This window comes from Podarcis cretensis, assembly GCF_951804945.1.
Source record: "Podarcis cretensis genome assembly, chromosome: 16".
In the NCBI taxonomy this organism is placed as follows: Eukaryota; Metazoa; Chordata; class Lepidosauria; order Squamata; family Lacertidae; genus Podarcis; species Podarcis cretensis.
In genome coordinates, this window is record NC_137186.1 from 5,521,577 (window position 1) to 5,541,364 (window position 19,788).

At 46.7% G+C, this 19,788-nt stretch overlaps 1 protein-coding gene across 3 annotated transcripts in view; it reads right to left on the reverse strand.

The window, feature by feature from the left end:
- The window catches only part of RPRD2 (regulation of nuclear pre-mRNA domain containing 2), a 38,210-nt gene that overhangs the window by 8,363 nt on the left and 10,059 nt on the right, over nt 1-19,788 (reverse strand). Inside the window, exons 2-8 of one of the 3 annotated variants that reach the window (XM_079957501.1) lie at nt 7,205-7,334; nt 6,271-6,371; nt 4,891-4,968; nt 3,605-3,657; nt 2,020-2,146; nt 1,165-1,340; nt 123-414 (exon numbers count right to left, since the gene is read on the reverse strand). In XM_079957501.1, the coding sequence (XP_079813627.1) occupies nt 123-414; nt 1,165-1,340; nt 2,020-2,146; nt 3,605-3,657; nt 4,891-4,968; nt 6,271-6,371; nt 7,205-7,334 (957 nt within the window). Of the gene's footprint in view, nt 1-122; nt 415-1,164; nt 1,341-2,019; nt 2,147-3,604; nt 3,658-4,890; nt 5,041-6,270; nt 6,372-7,204; nt 7,335-19,788 lie in introns of all 3 variants that reach the window. The other 2 variants (XM_079957500.1, XM_079957502.1) reach the window with 2 other exon arrangements.

Sequence of the window (19,788 nt, forward strand, 5' to 3'; positions counted from 1 at the left end):
CACCCGTTTCTCCACAGATCCCTCACCCCCCAGAATGGCAGAGTCCAGAACCATCTTTACATGTGGCCATTCCCTAAGTTCAAAGCCCCCCCCCCAAAAAACCCCCCTGATGGACAACCTACCGATGATCTTTGGGGCCTCCTCCTCCTCCTCCACATCAGAGAGCTCCATGTCCTCCACATCACGATTGTCTGATGCGGGCTCTGGAGTCGGAGACTTCTCCCTTTCTGCCCCTGGGGAAGGGGAGTTGTCGTCCTCCCCCATCCCAGGGAAGGGAGACTCCGAGCCAGTCGGGGAAGGGGCGTCCATGCTCGGGGAGGGGACAGGCGATTCTTCAGGGTCAGGAAGCGTCGCCTTCAGCTGATCCAGTTTCTTCTTGAGGTTGTTCACTCTGTTAGCAAAGGTCTTGTAAGCCTGGCCAAAGCGGTGGAATGAGAGAGAAAAGCCGTATTCATGTCTTACCTTTAACAAGCGTGCACAAATATTTGTGTTTTCTGCTGTCCAGAAAGTAGGACCTGAACCACTGCATTCAGATTACAAAAAAAGAAGACTCTGGCTAAACATGGGGGGGACGGGGGACGGACTCCTGATTGTTTGACAGTGGAACAGACTCCCGCTCAGAAGGTGGTAGAATCTCCTTCATTGGAGATTTTTAAGCAGAGGTTGGGTGGCCATCTGTCAGTGATTCTTTAGCTGTGGTTGCAGAAAGGTTGGAGAATTGGAAGGGATTCCAAGATGACCCTCGGGATCCCTTCCAACTCTATGATGTTTTGGTGCCACCACTGAAGAGACCCTGTCCCTTGCGCCTGGGTGCTGCCCCGCCCGAACCAAGAGGACACTCTGGAGCACGCCCAATGCTCTCCTGTGGCTGCCCAGAGCAACACAGAACTGGGTGCTTGCTCACCACCAATCTGTTCGTTAAGAAATCCTCAGTAGAGTTCTGGAGGAAAACTGCCCTCCACTCCCAATAGCGCAGTTTGAAAGCCACAGGTTTCCAATGAACATGAGACTGAGTTAACTACACTGACTCCGTTGATGCTTTAGCCTTTCTGAATTTGGTGCCTGCGGGACATTTCGAATGGCAACGCCACCAAGCCCCCCTGGCCAATGCCCCGGGCTGACGGGAGGCTGCTTTATGGAGTGGAGAATCCCCTTTGCACTCACATTTGCCACCACCTTGACCTCCTTGTATTGCGCTTCATAGAAGATCCCCGCGTTCTCGAGCACCTCTGTCAAGGATGGGCCGCTCTTCACCTGCTTGTCCAGGCTGTTGACAAACTCTTCCAGCTTGGCACTCGCCTCCTCAAACTCCTTGGAGAATTTCTTTCCCCCTGTTTTGTCTGAAAGGGAAAGGAGGGGGTATTTTTTTGGCTTAGCAGGGGGAGGAGAGAAAGCAAGAGAGACCAACCTTTCCTCCCCCGAAAGAAATCAACAGGCGATGATCAGTGCTAGTCCTACTCAGACCCCCCCCCATATATATATATATATATATATATATATATATATATATATAACGTGTGTGTGTGTGTACACACACACACACACACACACACATATACACTGAATCTTTTCAACATACAATATAATAAAAAACAAACTAATCAAACTCATCTAAATAAAAGTAAAAAACAAAACAACAACAAAGCAAAACAAAAGAGAGAGAAATTAGAATACAATACAAAGCCCTCTCCCAAAAGTAGATTTTAATTCTTGTCTCACACAGAAGGTGTGTGACACCCTCCCATCTCTCACCTGGGAGCTTCCTTTTCTCCTCCCAGCCTCCCAGCCTGGGAGATCTTCAGAGCAGACCCAATTAAGTTAGTAGATCTAACTACTCTGGATCTACTCTGAGCAGAACTTTGTGAAGACAAGCCACTGACCCTACACCTTGGTGGTGGTCATGGGAGGATAGGCGTGTGTGTATTTGTATACAGGCAGGGATATGTAAGGGTTCGGGCAGTTCTTAAGGCAACGTGGCTTAAGGGAAATCCGATGCCCCGCCCCGCCTGTGCACTGCACCTTTCAAGCACTTCAGGGTCTCGGTGCTGCAGACGTCGACTCTCATGGTGGAGAGCTGCTTTTCCTTCAGCTCTATCTGGTCCTCGGAACGCTTGTAGCAGAGCAGTTCATCAACCAGGGACTGCGGCTGGATGGGGAGGGAGAAAATGAGAGAGATGTGGATTCCGTCAAAACACAAAAATGGAAGTAAACTGATTTATGAAGCTGAAAGTACTTTGTGGTGAGGCAGGCAGGGAGAGAAGAATGCAGTGCAAATGCTTCCAATTCTTGGGGTGGGGGTGGGGAGTCCCACTGGTGTACAGAAAGATGGGAAATGCAGGTGTGGGGCATGCAAGACATTTTTCCGGCGTGGCATTTTTCTAGGGTAGCTTCTGTGTCCCTCTCTCCACCAACACCCAATTTCCCTGACCTCCCTCTCTTGTACAGTGCTGATCTCTGACCTCTTGACTGCCATCTCAATCAGCAGTGCAACACTGCACCACACTGTGTGGCAGTGGGCAAAAGGTGACCGTTAAATACACACCCAGCAACAAGAACACGCAGGCCCTGGATATGCCCAGGATTCAGCATCTCTCTCTTCTCCTCCTCCTCCTCCTCCTCCTCCTCCTCCGGTTGACCAAGCTGCTAACAAGGCTCCAGGATCTAGACTTTGGCCCTGCAGCTTGCAGCAGAGTCTTGCCCTGCTATTCTGGCACATGCACCCCAAAACAAATTGCCTTTGTAATAGCATTTCCAAATCTGTCCCTTCTAATCTTTTTTAAATATGTGGATATGTCAAAATGCATCCAAGCACATGACTGGTTACGTGTGTGAAAGAGAGAGAGAGAGAGAGAGAGAATGAATGAATGAATGAATGAGCAAGACATGCTAGATTTTATGTTTTCAAATATAGGGGACTGGCCATATTTGTGCTGCTTCCAAAAAAGCACTTCTTCACGGGGCTCCTTCTAAAACTACGGACTACCCTCTCACCGAGGTAGTTACGCCCCTCAGCTTCAAAATAAGACTGGACAAATTCATGTAGGAGAGGGCAACTAGCCACAATGGCTATGCTCTACCTTCCCGTTCAGACGAGCTGTTGGCAGCAGCAAGAGAGGCTGATGCTATTGTGCTTGGATTCCGCTTGTGGGCTTCCCTTGGTTGGCCACTGTGGGAACAGGATGCTGGACTAGATGAGCCACTGGCCTGATCCAGTAGGCTCTTCTTAACTTTCTTGTTTATCCCCACATCCCTATGGGTAGCTCAAAAAATGTGCAGAGCTCCTTGGTGTGTCTAGCCTATCCACTCTGCTACCTCACTGACACTCCATCTTAAGGCAGATATGGGTGTAGAGTTCAAGGCAGGGGCCGGAAACCGGTGGGCCTGCAGTTGTCTCTGGATGCCAACTCCCACCAGCAACCTCCCTGGTCACAGGGGCTGTACCAGCTGCTGGGAGTTGGAGTCGAGCAACCTCTGGTCCCCAGGGCCTGCTTTCTGACTTGAGCACCAAGGGCCACCAGTTTGTCATCCCTGCTGCAAACTGACGGTTTTCCAGGTCTCGTGCCCACGCACAAAGTGAATAAGATGAAGAGGTTACTGGACTTACCCGAAATTCTGCAACAATCTTGGACTTCAGTGCGGCTTTTGGATTTGTAGAGGCTGTGGGAACAAAGGAACAAGGTGTTTAAGGAAGATAGTGCAGGCAGGTGCAGCATTCTAGAGGAGAACCCCCTCCTTCGTTTCCCACATGCAAGGGTCTGTGCAAAACCCCCCAGCAGGAAGCCACTATCCTCCCTCCACACTCAGTTGTAACACAGATGCTTCACACATGCAGGGAGAGTGATACACCCGGGTTGGTTGCTCCCCAGGAACAGCCCTCTGCACCAACCCTGCCCACCCCCTAAACCTCTGAGCGCACTGCTGTGCCTCTTACTCTAAAGAAGCAAGAGGAGGAATCCCCTCCTCTCTCTGCATGAATGCCTGTTCTGTCCTAGTGCAGGGCAGCAACTAATGCAGAGATGCGACGGGCAACTTCTTGTGAGAGGTGGGTCATTCTGCGGTACCCCCCACCCCTGCCAAATGCTTGCAAAGCAACGCCTTAGCTTCCTTGCTCTAATTTGCAGCTTCCAGAGAGGAAGAACGGAATACTTCTTTCAGGATAAATCCAGATGTTGCTTAGCAAAATGAAGACTATTTGCAGCCTCCGTTACGTCTCTTCTCCTGACAGAGGAACAACATGCCGTTAGAGAGACAGGCTTTCAGCCCTGTGCCAAACTGGTTTCCAGGTGGATCCAAGCCCAACTCCCAAACATTAGCCTAATGCAGTTGACAGAAGCCTTTCCTGTCTGACGTCCCATTGGTCATCTTCTCTTAGCCATTTGGGGCTTTCCTGTCTGTACTGCTGCTGTGCTGGTGGACTTATAAGCTGTTCTCCGAGAATGCCAAAGACGGTTTGTTATCTGCGTGCTCTCTCTCTCCCCGCTGCATTTAAAGGAGCCTGCTGTTTAAGTTAACCTCGTCCTGTGCCACTGGATGCAGGTCCTTGGCTTCAAGTCTGACCGGCCAGGTGTAAATTGCCGCTCACTAATCATGTGTGCTGTCTCTCCCTCTTTCAATATACTAACGCCAGCTCCCCTAAACACCCCACCACATCTTTTCTCTGTACACCATGGGCTAATTTAAACACAGTCATATGTCCTGCATAATTTTAAGAAGTGCCTCTCTTGGTGCCTTTAGCAAAGGACGCTGCCAGCCTGACGAAGAACACAAGGCACCGTGAGTGCCTACGGTGAGGTGTGTTTTTTTGGTGTGTGTGTGTGTCTGTTCTAGGCTGTTCCTCAAGGAGGTTAAAATATCAAAAGCTCAGACCGTTTCCCGTGAGGATTTCCTTACTTTGAGGTTTCTTCCATGACTTAGTTGGCTGTTTGCTCTGAGTTTCTTTCTGCTGCTTCTGAGCTTTGAAAGTGGAACCTGGAAAACATTTTTGTTTGGTTTTGTTTTTTGTTTTGCAGTCTGAGATTATGGGATGCCCTTTAGGAGTCTCTATGCATGTTTAAAATAAAAAAAGGGAGAGAAAGAGAGAGACCAATAGAGGTTGATACCTGCTGGCAAATATTTGACAAGGCAAAGCAGCAGGAGACTTAAAACCAAAAATCTGAGCTTACAATGCGGAAACTTCTGAGGACGGGTCCCTCTGCCTTTCAGGATTTCAATCAGGCTTTACATGAAAAGGACGAAGTTGGCAATCTCAAGGAACGGAGTTGGGACCTCAAGTGAATTTGCAGGCAGTAGTTTAAAAGCCCCTTTCGCTTGGCTTGTGAGTGCAGACAGGAAGCCTTATGTCCATGGATGTCTGGCAGCTTAAATGGACTTGAAAGATTCCACCGTGCAAATTAAATACGGAAGTCTCTCACACTTTTTGAACATGCCACTCCCCACAACTCATTCTATTTTCATGACCCACCCAGCCCAGCATTTATACTGTAGGGGCTCTGCAGACAAACAAGCTCTGAGGAACAGCAAGGCTATAGAGAACCTGGAAATCTACGTTAAAAATCTCTTGCTGCTGTGAGAAAAGTCTGTTGACTGGGGCACTAATCCAAGGGTTACAAGGGAGATGGTACATGCTAGCACCAGCACCCCAGACGAAAAGCATCGTCAAAATAGCAAAAGCAGGACTTATCGTGCAACATCATGACCGTCTGTGAGGCTTCAGTGTACAAATGCTACTCTGCGGGGCTATTAGGTTAGTCTGGACAAAGGAGGATTCCTGCTTCCCTGGAGCGAGTTTCCTTACAGTTGCATACAAAAATGTACTGCATGAACTTTCCACTGGGAAATGCTGAACTGGAACTTTGTTGCCCCAGCAAGCTAAAAGACTGCATCACTCACCAGTGTCACATAGAACTGTAATAATAATAATAATAATAATAATAATAATAATAATAATAATAATTTCTTATTATACTCTGCCCATCTGGCTGGGTTTCCCCAGGGCTGGATATTTAAGTAACCTTTAGGATATTTAAAATTAAGGACGGGAATTAAGTGGCAAGTGGTGTAAACCACAGCAACCTGGGGCAGACAGTCCAGAATTCTCTTCCCTAAGCAAAATGCCACTACTGACTTCTGTGCAGGTGCAGAGAGATGATAGTTAATGGATTTAAAAGATAAAACGTTGTCCTCGTAATCTCAAACCAAACTCTGCCTCACTCACCCTCTAAGTCATCACCACGACTGCACAGATGTGAAAAAGAGTAATGGAGAACTTACCTAAAGCTTCTTTCAGTAACATGATGGTTTCTTCTGGATACACATTCCTATCTTCCCAGATTTTAAAGATTCTTTCTATAGATTTGGAGACTGATGGATCTCTGAAAAGGACACATAGATAACACATGACTGTTTCTAATGCATCAATTTGCCCTCTCCTCTATGGACATACAAAGTGCCAGAAGGAGATGGCTGATTAAAATAAAATGCAAAAAGGAGGCTTCTCACCTTACCTTCTCTTTCAATAATTTTCTGAAGGTGGAGATAGCAACCAGCACAGGTTGGGGCAAATGACTAAAATATGTACAACTGATATTTCCCCCCCCCCCCAATTCCACACACAAAAAATGCACATTCTGACATAGATAGTAGTCTTAGCCTCAGCACGTCTCTTACAACGCTAGTGCAGGGATCTGCCACTCGCTAAAGTCTCTTCCCCCAAATTCTCCACTCTGGAGGTGCATTCCTACCATGAAACAGACATGCGTCTAAAGGGTGAAGCTGTAGACTGTTTTTTCCATATGCAAATTTAACACATTGACAGAGCTCACAGATGGACTAAGGTGTCTTTTCATCTGGCAACACCCTGGCTTTCAGTTAGCACAACAGTGCTGCGCTTGTAAAACCAGGGGTTAGATCAAGGCAATCAAGAAACACCTGAAAACAGGGATAGTTCGCTGAGAAAAGGCAAAAATCTCCCCCCGATATCTTTCCCTTAGGACAGTTTTCATCAACCTGGTGTCCTCTAGTTTGTTTTTGGGCTACAATTCCCATCTGCCCCAGCCAGAGCTGAATATTAACGCAAAAGCCTGTGGCTTCAGAGCTAAAATCACAAAATTATTTTAGATTTTAAGATCTTGAGTTTGGACAGCAGCAAAATGAAAAGACTTTTGTTGTGTTGGATGAGAAATGCAGGGGGAAGCCATCAACTTACTTCACCAAAGCGGCAGCCTCCGGAAGCACTTCAGCAAATGTGTCACGGAACACAATCGCATTTTTCCTTTTGCAGTTCTGGATGACATCATTGGCCAGGTAGAAAAGGTTCAGCCGATGCGGAAAGGCAGCTGGAAAGAGCAAGGAGGAAGAAGGTCAGTTGGTGCTCCTTTGGTAAAGCCACGGGATAAGGGGGCAATGCGGGGTGGAAATTATTGCAACACTTAATTTTCCTGCAGAAAAAAATGTGTTTTGTAAAGTTCATCAGTGACAATGAATGGATGCAGGTTGCAACTGCAATATTAGGCAAAGCATGGCAGTTTGGGCTTCACTTGCCAAATACTAGTAAAGCAAGCATGCTAATGGGCAGCCTTTGCCAACCTGATGCCCTCCAGATGTTTTGGGCTACAACTCCCTTCAGCCCCAGCCAGCACATGCCTCGGGTCAAAAGGCTCCCTATTGAAAAGCCCAGCAGAAATGGGAGCATTTAAAAAATGTGACCTGCAATTTTAAAAAGTGTTTCTGCTCATCCCTTTCCACAGCGTGGCAGAACAGATTCTCACCCTGAACAGCACACAACCACAATGCCACCATCTGCATGAATCCTTGTGATTCTGCCTTGCAGAGAGGCAGGGTCACTCTCTGAAGACCAGCTTGGCAACTATCGAGAACCAGCAGTGCTCAAGAAGCCAGGGCGGATGCTGGAGTCAAGGCTTGTAAGGAGATGTGCAAGGAGCTGCCTTGGACCAAGCTGACCAGTGCTGTCGACCCTGACTGGCAGTGTCCCTTCTCTGCCTGATTAAGACCCTTCAGTTGGGAAGTCCAAGCATTTGGAACAGGAGCAGGAAAACTTCCTCAGCCTGAGGGCTACATGTGAGTGGTGGGCGGGGCCAGGGACAAAAATGGGCGGAGCAATGAATGTAAATTTTATTCTACAAACAACTTACACACCCCTCTCTATTCTGAATCCAGGCAAGCAAGAGACAAACCTATGCAATCCTCCCCCAGCCAAACAGGGTATTTGCCACAGTGTGGGGAAAGCAGAGGGCAGGTGAAGAATGATGTTTTCCTATCCACCCCACTGCTGCTGTCACAGATTTTCCCCTGGCCCTACTCTGCAGCAGAGGAGCCACCAGGTTTCCCAGACTCCACAAATGCAGCCCAAGTTCAATATCCCCACCCCCGATGCAGAATGATGGCCCCTCCTCAATGAGGCAGCCACACATGGGCTACTGCAATCCATGCAGTCGGGCCATTCAAGGGCAGCTCCAAGTCCATTCTGCAGCCCTTCTGATCTCTGCTCCCAATCTGTAAGCCAGATGGGCAAGTCTTGTCCCTGAACTGCTGATATGAAGATCCGAGCAGTGCAACAGACTGTGCTCCAATCCGCTCCCATCACATTGGGGACAGAGGGCAGGGCAGCCTCGGAAGACGCTCCTCCTGCGTATACCCTGCCCGGAAGCAACCCAAAAGCCTGACTCAAGGCTATGTTCAGCAGGTACTTTTGCTAGATCTCATTTATTGCCTCAAAGGGGAGAGACAGTATGTTTTCAAGCACAATTCAAAGTGTTGGTGCTGACTTTTAAAGCCCTAAACGGCCTCGGTCCAGTATACCTGAAGGAGCATCTCCACCCCCATTGTTCTGCCCGGACACTGAGGTCCAGTACCGAGGGCCTTCTGGCAGTTCCCTCACTGCGAGAAGCGAGGTTGCAGGGAACCAGGCAGAGGGCCTTCTCGGTGGTGGCGCCCGCCCTGTGGAACGCCCTCCCACCAGATGTCAAAGAGAAAAACAACTACCAGACTTTTAGAAGACATCTGAAGGCAGCCCTGTTTAGGGAAGCTTTTAATGTTTGACAAACTACAGTACTGTAATTTAATATTTTGTTGGAAGCCGCCCAGAGTAGCTGGGGAAATCCAGCCAGATGGGTGGGGAATAAATAATAAATTATTATTATTATTATTATTATTTCTACTACTGCTACTGCTACTAGCAACAATTGTTCCTTGCTGGGCCCATATACTGTTAGTAATGTAATGAGGGACGCGGGTGGCGCTGTGGGTAAAAGCCTCAGCGCCTAGGGCTTGCCGATTGAAAGGTCGGTGGTTCGAATCCCCGCGGCGGGGTGCGCTCCCGCTGCTCGGTCCCAGCGCCTGCCAACCTAGCAGTTCGAAAGCACCCCCGGGTGCAAGTAGATAAATAGGGACCGCTTACCAGCGGGAAGGTAAACGGTGTTTCCGTGTGCGGCTCTGGCTCGCCAGAGCAGCGATGTCACGCTGGCCACGTGACCCGGAAGTGTCTCCGGACAGCGCTGGCCCCCGGCCTCTTGAGTGAGATGGGCGCACAACCCCAGAGTCTGTCAAGACTGGCCCGTACGGGCAGGGGTACCTTTACCTTTTACCTAATGTAATGAGGAGATGAAACTCAACATGTAAAGCACCTGAAACCTAATAAAAGGTTACATACCCCTTTTAGCTTTTTTAACTTAGTCTGTTCTCTCTCTCATGATGCACGGAATGTAACCACCGGCAAACAGAAGTAAAAAGCACAGAATGCAGCTTCTCACTGTAGCACTGTGTGGGTGGGAACCTCCAGCCTCCAGACCTCTCAGTCTGGTCCTCAGCACCGTCCCCAGGACACACCTCTGTCTGCCACTGCCCCCTCTTGTGCCTCTGCCTGGCGGGAACATAGGCCTGAGCTGTGGCAATGCCTCTTGCCTGCCTGGACAGCACAGAACAGAATCTAGCTCACCGGACAAAAGTTAAGGAGTCACAACTGCTACTTTGCCCACTTTGGTCTTGCCCAGGAGCGAACGCAGCCCTGACTGAAAAGAGGTCCTTCCCCAGGGCAGTGTAACAGAAACAGCGCTATCCAGTTCAACTTCCAAATGTGAGAGATCCAGCCTCTCACACTCATCAAAATTACTAGGACAGCACAGTGAAATCTTGCCTATTTCCCCATGCCATCACACACCCTGCACAGCATCAAACCACTAATTGTTCTAATTAAGTATTTATTTGCTTGCAAGCTCTCCTGCCATCGGTGAGGTTTAAAAAACAGAACAAGCTGTCTTGGCTGCAAAGTGCTCCGGAGTTGTGATTAACACCTCTTACATGTCCGGATGGGAGGGTGGAGAAAACTGTGGCTTACACAAGGCTGGTACGTAGCCTACTGCACAGGTTAAAGGGCCCCTGGACGGTGAAGTCCAGTCAAAGGCGACTCTGGGGTTGCGGCGGCGCTCATCTCCACTTTCAGGCCAAGGGAGCTGGCGTTTGTCCACAGACAGCTTTCCGGATCATGTGGCCAGCACGACTAACCCGCTTCTGGTGCAACGAAACACCATGACCAGGGTGGATAAAATTCAATGATTAAATAAATATATAAATAAATGGAACACACACCCACACACACACCCGATTTAAATCAGATTTTTAAAATAAAATGCTTTTGGAGGAAAAATCTTTCTAAATATTTTTCTATTTAAGTTATATTATAGTCCAAAGGCTATTCATCAGGAAATAAGGATTTGTTTAAAGTTTTTCATGTGTGCTGATACTCAGTCTAAGTTTGTTTTTTTTAAAGTTTAACCACATCAGTTAACAAACATGGATACATGTGCTATAATGTTATTGCTTTAGTTGAATAAATTGCTTACATTGTTATTAAGGAAATGATCATTTTTCTCTTTCCAATAAAGTACAGCAGAAAAGTTGTCCAAATATAAACAGTTAACTTATTAAACCTCACAATAATTTCATAATTACCTGTCTATGTATTTCTAATAGTATAACCAAATTAGTAATTTTTGATATAACTGTAAAAACTACTCTGAAAATTTATTATTCCAAAAATGAAACCTTCATCTGCTAGTAAATATTAAGATTATACCAGCAAGAATAAGTCTTTCTGTAAAAAAAAAATATTTAAACCAAGTCTTTAAAAAAAGGTAAAGGACCCCTGACAGTTAAGTCCAGTAAATCAAGTCTTATTGACTAGTGATTTAAATCAATTTGATTTAAATCAAATCCACCCTGTCCGTGATGGAAACCAGAGCGCATGGAAACGCTGTTTACCTTCCCGCTGGAGTGGTACCTATTTATCTACTTGCACTGGCATGCTTTCGAACTGCTAGGTTGGCAGGAGCTTGGACAGAGCAACGGGAGCTCACTCTGTTGCGGGGATTCAAACCGCCAACCTTCTGATCTCAGCAAGCCCAAGGGGCTCAGTGGTTTAGACCACAGCGCCACCCACGTCCCACCTACTGCGTAACAGCAAGCATCACAAGACACTGATTTGGCCCCTGGCCCTCGAAAGGATGCCTCCCTTGGGTTGAAAATGTGCCCCACCCCTGCAATATAAAAAGGGAAGGAAGTAGGGCCAATTTGCATTAGCTACCAACTCCCAAGGTAAAGCCGTATTCTAACGCTCATTATATGCAAAGATTGAAGTCTATTTTTAAGTCATCGGAAACTATAAAAAGCTACAACACTAAATAGCATGCTTATTCCACAAAAGACAGAAACAGACAACAGATTTTCATTTGCCTGGCCTACCAGCATATTCTGCAATTACCACTGAACTGACAGCCAACTGCTCTTCAAACCAAACATAAGGCAGGCTGAACTGAGATCTGCTAGTGGAGACATACTTTTGTCAACAGGCTCTACAGGGACTGGTTTTAAATAAAAAATAAAAAATTCAAGCCACTAATTTAAATCAAGCCGAGGCGCCAACAGACTCAAGGGACCTATCTGTTTGATCAGCTGTTTTTTATAGGTAGCTCCCATTATGCTAAGAAAAGTCTTTAATAGTTTGTGCTGTCACATTTCAGGGTTCCAATTCTGCAGAAAATATTTGCAAAGATGTTCCTCACCCATGAGATGAGCGCCGCAAACCCAGGATCAGCCATGACTGGACTTAATGGTCAGGGGTCCCTTTATCCTTTACCTTTACTAACGGTGGGTAAAAGCAGCCTGCCCAGAATTACTCCTCCTCTTTCTATGAAGGACAGCAAAAAGGGGCTAGAAACAGTCTTGGGCATACACAGAGCTCACGGAGGGTAACTTCTGAGCCTGAGAAGACATGCATGTGTCTCACGGGGACTTAAAAGATGCTTCTTGCTATCTCAAAACACACAAAGAAGATGCAACAGGGCTCCTTGGCAATGGCAAGCAGGAGAAGGGTCATGGCTCAGTGGTACAGAATTCATGCCCTGCATGTGGAAGGTTCCAGGCTCAATCCCCAGCAACTCCAGGTAAGGCTGGCAAAATCCCTTGCCTGAAACCCTAGACAGCTGCTGCCAGGCAGAGTGGACAACACTGAGCCAGTTGAACCAAGGGACTGACTTCCTATGTTCTTATGTGAGTGTGAAGATCACCAGCTTCCTTGATCCTTTGGGTTTACCACCAGCTCCAGGAACCTCATTGGACAATAAAGGCAGCAGCTTAGCTCCTAGCACCCACCCACAGACACCCACATATACCCACACACCCCGCCACTTCAAATGCCGCTTCGCCCTGTGCCCAGTTCCACGTCCAGGCTGAAACAAGCAGAGCTGCAGCAAAGTTTCATCACTTCATTCTTCCCCTTCCCTAATCTGGAGGTATGCAGACTGTGGACTCTAAGCCCATCATTCCTGACCACTGGCCACAATTGCTAGGAGTCTAGAAACATATGGCAAAGTATTCCCTCCCCAAATAGCACAATCCCATGCTCTTTACTTTTGATTTTAATGTTTTGTTTGTTGTAAACCGCTTTGAGGTTTTTTACAATCAAGCTGTGTATAAATGTTATGAAATAAATAGAAATCCCACTTGAAATACTGCTTAGTACCTGTACACAGGACTGCAACGGCCTTTGCTTTAAAAAAAGTGCTTTTTATCGTGCTCATTAAAGAAATTGTCCAATGCAAAAAAAGAAAGAAAGAAAAAAGATCAGAGGAGACATTGAAAAACAGTCAATGCAAGGCTGCGCTCAAGGCAGGAGGCCTCCTTTTCCTTCAGAAAAGGCTCCCCCCCCATCCCACCTCCTAATTCTTCTCTCCCTTTGCTATGCAGAAACAGCACAAGGTCTGACCAAGATTCCACCTCTTTCAAAACTCTCACCCAGTATTTGTTCCTGCGAGAAAACAAGATGCACCAAGCACGCTCCTCAGCTCAAAGTCTTGAATGGAGCAGCAAAATCAAAAGAGAATAAGTAAAGCTCCCTCTCTTTCTGGGTGGGGCCAAGGGCTTTCAGATATACTGCCATCTGTGTGTACTCAACAATGACTCACAAGGCTTCAAAACCCTAAAATGTATTTTACATAATTGACTTTTTATTTCTATTCTTTGTATATTGTATTGTTTTATTGCTATGGCCGACGGCTGATGCAAATAAATAATAATAATAATAATAATAATAATAATAATAATAATAATTTATTATTTATACCCCGCCCATAGAAACCAAAAATATAGTAAAATATCACACATTAAAAACTTCCCTGAACAGGGCTGCCTTCAGATGTCTTCTGAATGTCAGGTAGTTGTTTATCGCTTTGACATCTGCTGGAAGGGCGTTCCACAGGGCGGGCGCCACTACCGAGAAGGCCCTCTGCCTGGTTCCCTATAGCTTTGCTTCTCGCAATGAGGGAACCGCCAGAAGGCCCTCGGCGCTGGACCTCAGCGTCCGGGCAGAATGACGGGGGTGGAGACGCTCCTTCAGGTATACTGGACCGAGGCCGTTTAGGGCTTTCAAAGTCAGCACCAACACTTTGAATTGTGCTCGGAAACGGTGGGTGGGTGAATGAATGTGTTCATTCATTCACCCACCCACAAGGGGCAGGTCTGGCCACACTAGTTCTAAAAGCTGCCCCTCTGGGGGAGCAGGAAAGACCCCAGACAACTGGTATCCAAGCAGCAGCAAGAGAACTGCCTAGGATGGGGGGCAGCCACATGGCGCCCATACATGTGCCTTCCACAGCCCCCTTCCAGCACCCACAGGGCTCCTCCTCCCCTCCACCTGCTAAAATCAGCCTTGAAAGAAGCATTCTATCGAAGGATTTGCTGAAATAACAAATTGAATTAGAATACAAAAATGGGAGGCGTGAGGAGGTCACGGAAATAAGTAAATATAAGCAAGTGATGTTGGATTTGTTTTTGTTTTTGTTTTCTGTTTTCTGTTTTTTGATGATGTTTTCTTCTTTTTTATATGTATTGTTTTTTCTTGTTTTTTCTTTGATTGTTATTATTTTTCTTGTTTTTTCTGTAATCTTTAAAATCTTAATAAAAACTTATTTAAAAAAAAGAAAGAAAGAAAGAAAGAAAGAAAGAAAGAAAGAAGCATTCTATCGTAACCAGCAGGATATGACAGGGTGGGGAGCTGAGTTGAGATGCTTCTCCAGCATCCACAATAGTGCACGACTAGCTCCTGAAATGCTCAGCACTAGCCCCTCTGAATCAGAAATGATTTTTCCAGCCCTGCCTTTTAGCTCTCCCACCCCTGCTGTTGTTATTCATTTCGTTTCTATACCGCTTGATATCTTCAGCAGAAAAATAATAATCTCAAAGCGGTTTACAACACATTAAAACATCAAAAACAAAACAAAACAACAATTCAGAATGCAACATTACTGCTGAAAATCAACAAGTAAAGTATACATTCTTAACAGGAAACTAAATATTATCCTAAAGATTTCAAAAGAAAACATTGCAAAAGAGGTCAACGGCAGAATGCACATTTAATGTAGCATAGCTAACCAAAATAAATAAATATCTTAAAAAATTCAAAAGAAAACATTAGCAAAGGAAGTCAACTATAAACTGCACATTTAAAACATCATAATTAACAAGAGAATAAAATATCATTATAAGCAAAGAACGTATCTGCTGCCAATGGTGGTTCATGGTGGACGGCGAGTCTGCACTAAGAGACAATAAAGATGGCCTCTTGCTACTCCTTCCAGCCACCTACACCCTCCTTCTGTCCCTTCCGCTTCTCTCAGCTCCTTACGCTGGAAACAAATATTTTCTTTGGCCTCCTGCAAGCACCAGGTTCACACACCAACCAAACCCCACACATCCCACTTGCTGGTGGCCAAACACACTCTAGGAGGTCTACTCTGTGGTCCTGGCTTAGCAGAAGGAGACTCTCCCTGCCCAGGTCCTTTGGCACAACTGCAGGATTGAAGTGGCAGCTGTGCGAGGAGCCCAAGGAGGAATGTGCCCGCCCCACACAGCCAGCCTCCAATCAAGGAAGAAGCCTTCCTTTTCAGCAGGTGAAGCCAGAAATATGAGAAGAGGCATTCAGGACCTCACTCTCACAGTGGACCCGAGCTCAAGAGCCCCCCCCTCTGGTTTTCAGCAACTAATACAGTGGTATCTCGGGTTACATACGCTTCAGGTTACAGGCTCCGCTAACCCAGAAATAGTGCTTCAGGTTAAGAACTTTGCTTCAGGATGAGAACAGAAATCGTGCTCCGGCGGTGCGGCGGCAGCAGGAGGCTCCATTAGCTAAAGTGGTGCTTCAGGTTAAGAACAGTTTCAGGTTAAGAACGGACCTCCGGAACGAATTAAGTACTTAACCCGAGGTACCACTGTATTCAGAAGCAGTACTGCCTTCCAGTCCCTCCCCAAGAGTCACAATAAAATTGCTCGGGGGAACAAGACAACTTCATTTCCTCACCTTTGTTCCAATGGGAATAAACAGGAGTGGAGTAATTAAAAGAATCTCTGGAAATTTCCTAGGATCTCCCCAACCCATCGTCTCCTCCCCTGTGCCTGGGATGAGAAAGACGTAGCAACCCAGAGGTGATTTTACACATCTGGAGATATGAAACAGCTGTGTAGCGCATGTGTGGGTGTGGGTATGGGTGTGGAGGGAGGCTCTCAGCACAAACACAAGCCACTTGATCCTTGCCGTGGGGCTGGGAGGCCTTGTGAAGAGAGCGCTTGAAACCTCTTGCCATAAAACACAGGGCCCTGGGAAATGCAATTTGTGCGCGGAACAGGAAAAGAGCTTCAAAGGTGAAACTTTCTTGTAACGAATTTGTGGCTGCTCACTGCACCTTTAGGGCAGTAGTTGATGCAGCCAGTCAAAGACCGGCAAGTGGGCTGCTGTGGTTAAGCAGCCCAGAGGGAAACTGATCCAGTGGCTTTTTGATAAAGTTGTAATGTTTCAGGGACGCAGGTGGCGCTGTGGGTTAAAGCCTCAGCGCCTAGGGCTTGCCGATCGAAAGGTCGGCGGTTCGAATCCCTGCGGCGGGGTGCGCTCCCGCTGCTCGGTCCCAGCGCCTGCCAACCTAGCAGTTCGAAAGCACCTCCGGGTGCAAGTAGATAAATAGGGACCGCTTACCAGCGGGAAGGTAAACGGCGTTTCCGTGTGCGGCTCTGGCTCGCCAGAGCAGCGATGTCACGCTGGCCACGTGACCCGGAAGTGTCTCCGGACAGCGCTGGCCCCTGGCCTCTTAAGTGAGATGGGCGCACAACCCCAGAGTCTGTCAAGACTGGCCCGTACGGGCAGGGGTACCTTTACCTTTACCTTTAATGTTTCAGGGTATCACCAATTCAATGCTATGGCTGCTTAAAAAGGGGAGGGAACCTCCTTGATTCAATTCTCATGCCTGCTCCCCACTGCTGTCAGCCCTTATCCTGGCTGAACCACGTAAGCAGAGCTTTGTAGGTACTGACTGTATTCACATGTCATGATAATAAGCCAGAAGAACTGCATGCTCTTGGCTTCTGGGGAATGAGCGCCCTGTTCCCAAGTGATGCAGGGCAGAAATTTCTACAAAGCCAGGTTTCTCCCCCCCCCCCCGAAAAACTTCCCGTTTCTGAAGTTTGATAGCAAGAACGCACAGCACAGGTGCCAACTGCAAACACGATTATTAGGCAAGCTTGGCTGTTTCAAAGTTTCTAGCTTTACAGTGGTACCTTGGGTTAAGTCCTTAATTCGTTCCAGAGGTCTGTTCTTAAGCTGAAACTGTTCTTAACCTGAAGCACCACTTTAGCTAATGGGGCCTCCCGCTGCCGCTGCGCAACTGGAGCACAATTTCTGTTCTTATCCTGAAGCAAAGTTCTTAACTTGGAGGACTATTTCTGGGTTAGCAAAGTCTTAAACCTGAAGCGTATGTAACCCAAGGTACCACTGTATTTACTAATTACAGAGCAAAATTAACATGCTAAATTAGATGGGCAATAGGACATTTTCTGTTGCAAACCAAGCATTTTCCAGAAAATCTACACCGCTGTCATGAACACTGACCAATCACTCCCACTTCTCTCTTCACCAGTGCAAGAAGCAAGCTGAGATTCAAAAGTGACAAACAAACCTTGGTTTAAGGCTGGCTGGGGATCCTGGCTTGTTAGAGAAGAACAAGCCAAGACCCTCCGTTCATGAATTGTTGGGAAGCCAACTTAACTGTGACTGCTAGCTTATTCCTCCTGCTTGTGCCAGGCAGAAATGAAGTGGGGGCAACTGGGCCATGTGGGCCCCTGATGTTCCACAAGACCAGTGCCACTGGCTTATCCTGATGTGTGAACAGCGGCCACTGGGAGAGTTAAGCCCCTCAAGGCAAACAAACCAAGCTTTTCCCATCTTGCCAAAGCAAAAGAGAACATCTGCTAGCGACACTGTCTGGTGCCTCTGTCCTAAGCAGGGAGAAACACAGGGACCCAAATGGACCAGAAATGCATAAGAAAAAAGAGGGTCTGGTGTTCTTAGAAATATAGTAAAGCTTAGATCTGATTTATTTCTATCATTTTCCAAAATTCCTGTGGGCAAAATTGTTCTTCACTCCCACCCCAGCTTCAAGATGTATGGAGGTTGCAAATGTCTAAATCACACAGCCTCTGCATTTTATACTGATTGTTGGCTTTTAACTGCATACTTTTGCCATTTTTGTGATTCTTACTCTACATTTTGCTTTAACGTAAACCACATAGAGGTCATTTTGACAAAATGTGCTGTACAAGAATGCAAAGTAAGTGATAAATGAATAGCATCAGTTCCAAATGCTGCTGCTTCATTGGCTGAAGAATGCAGCACTATCTATCTTTCTTGCTGGCTATATCACATCCCTAAACTATTTTTCTCTGTTCTCCCACTCAAAATTTGAGTTCCGCTCTGGCTCAGAAGCACATCTAGCCTCCTGCTAACTTCCAACCTTCACAGACTGTTTAAGAAACATCTTCAAGGTATTAATTAGCTCCCATTCAACAAACATCAAGCACCAAAATCTGGCAAACTCCAAAGTCCAGAGTTAGGCAATACCTTTATTAGGCACAAAAGTGTGGCAAGCTTCTGAGCGCTGCAGAACTCTTCATCAGCTAACGTTACACAAGGTAGGGCATGACTGGATGAGGATTTCTTTTTTAAAACGAAAAGTTAAGCGGGCTGTTGTATGGTGAGGTCAGCCTGTATGTAAACTCCATTCTGAGATGGAGATTTGCAGGCTGAGTCCCTCCCAGGTGTTGAGATATCAGGTTGCACACCTGGGATTCTAGGATAAAGAAGCAATGGCTGCTCCCCATCTCTCAGAAAAGAAACGTCTGGCTTGCGACCTACTTTGGTCATACGCTGTTAAACAAAATGCACAAGCTCTCGGGCAGGTAGAGAATTGAAGCAAAGAAGAACATGGCAATATCAGCAAAGCCAGGAGTTAATTTAGGAAGATGCACTAGATAAGAGAGTCACAAAGTGTAGTGCTACCCAGTGGCTGGAGGGAATGTAACCGTATCATCTTCAACTTGTAGAAGACAAGCCTTTAGCAGCTGCTTAGCAGGCTGTTTTTACAAATTTATTTAGCCCGCTACTGTTTTAATCCATTGTTTTAATGATTTTTAGATATGTGTCAGGGAACTGCCATCGGAGCCAGAGGGAGAGGGAGGGCTCCAGAGGGATTCCCATCTTCTGGGGAAGGAAATCAGGGTAGCACTAGTGGAGAAGGGGGGCAGATGGGGGAATCGGGGAAGGTGGCTCCATGACTCCTCGCCAGGGACCAGCGGGGAGAGCATGGGTCCTCTGCTGCCCACACCCTCCTTGCGCAGAAGGCTTCCGCGCAGGGAGAGTAGGCGGAGACTAGGCGTCAAAGAGCTTCTTTGCTGGAAGAAGTTCAAGAAACGCCCACTGACGGATTCTGCCAGCGATTGAGTCAGCCACGGGTGAGTGGCTGTCCGGACAGAAAGGGTTCACTCAGGCAACCCAGCCAGATGTGGCGCCGATTTACGCACGAGCAACCCCTAGAACCATTACAATATGCTATGTTTTAATATGGTGATTTTATTATTTAATTATTACAGGTGTTGCTGCTAACATGCTGGGAGCTCCCTTGAGAAGCTGCCTATAGATTAAGGATTGTAACCAGCTATTAATGGGCATGACTAACTTAGGTCCATTAATTTCAAGGTGTCTATTCTGAGTAAACCTAGTTGGATACAACTAATGGAATTTTAAAAAATAAAAATGGAGATCTTACTTAAGAACCTCTACACTACAAATTTTGAATAGAACCTTGCTTTAGAAACTGTTTCGCTCATCATCCCAAAATAGCTATCATTTTGTTGTCATAGACTCCCCCCTCCAGGTGTTTCCCAAATTTTCTACTGACA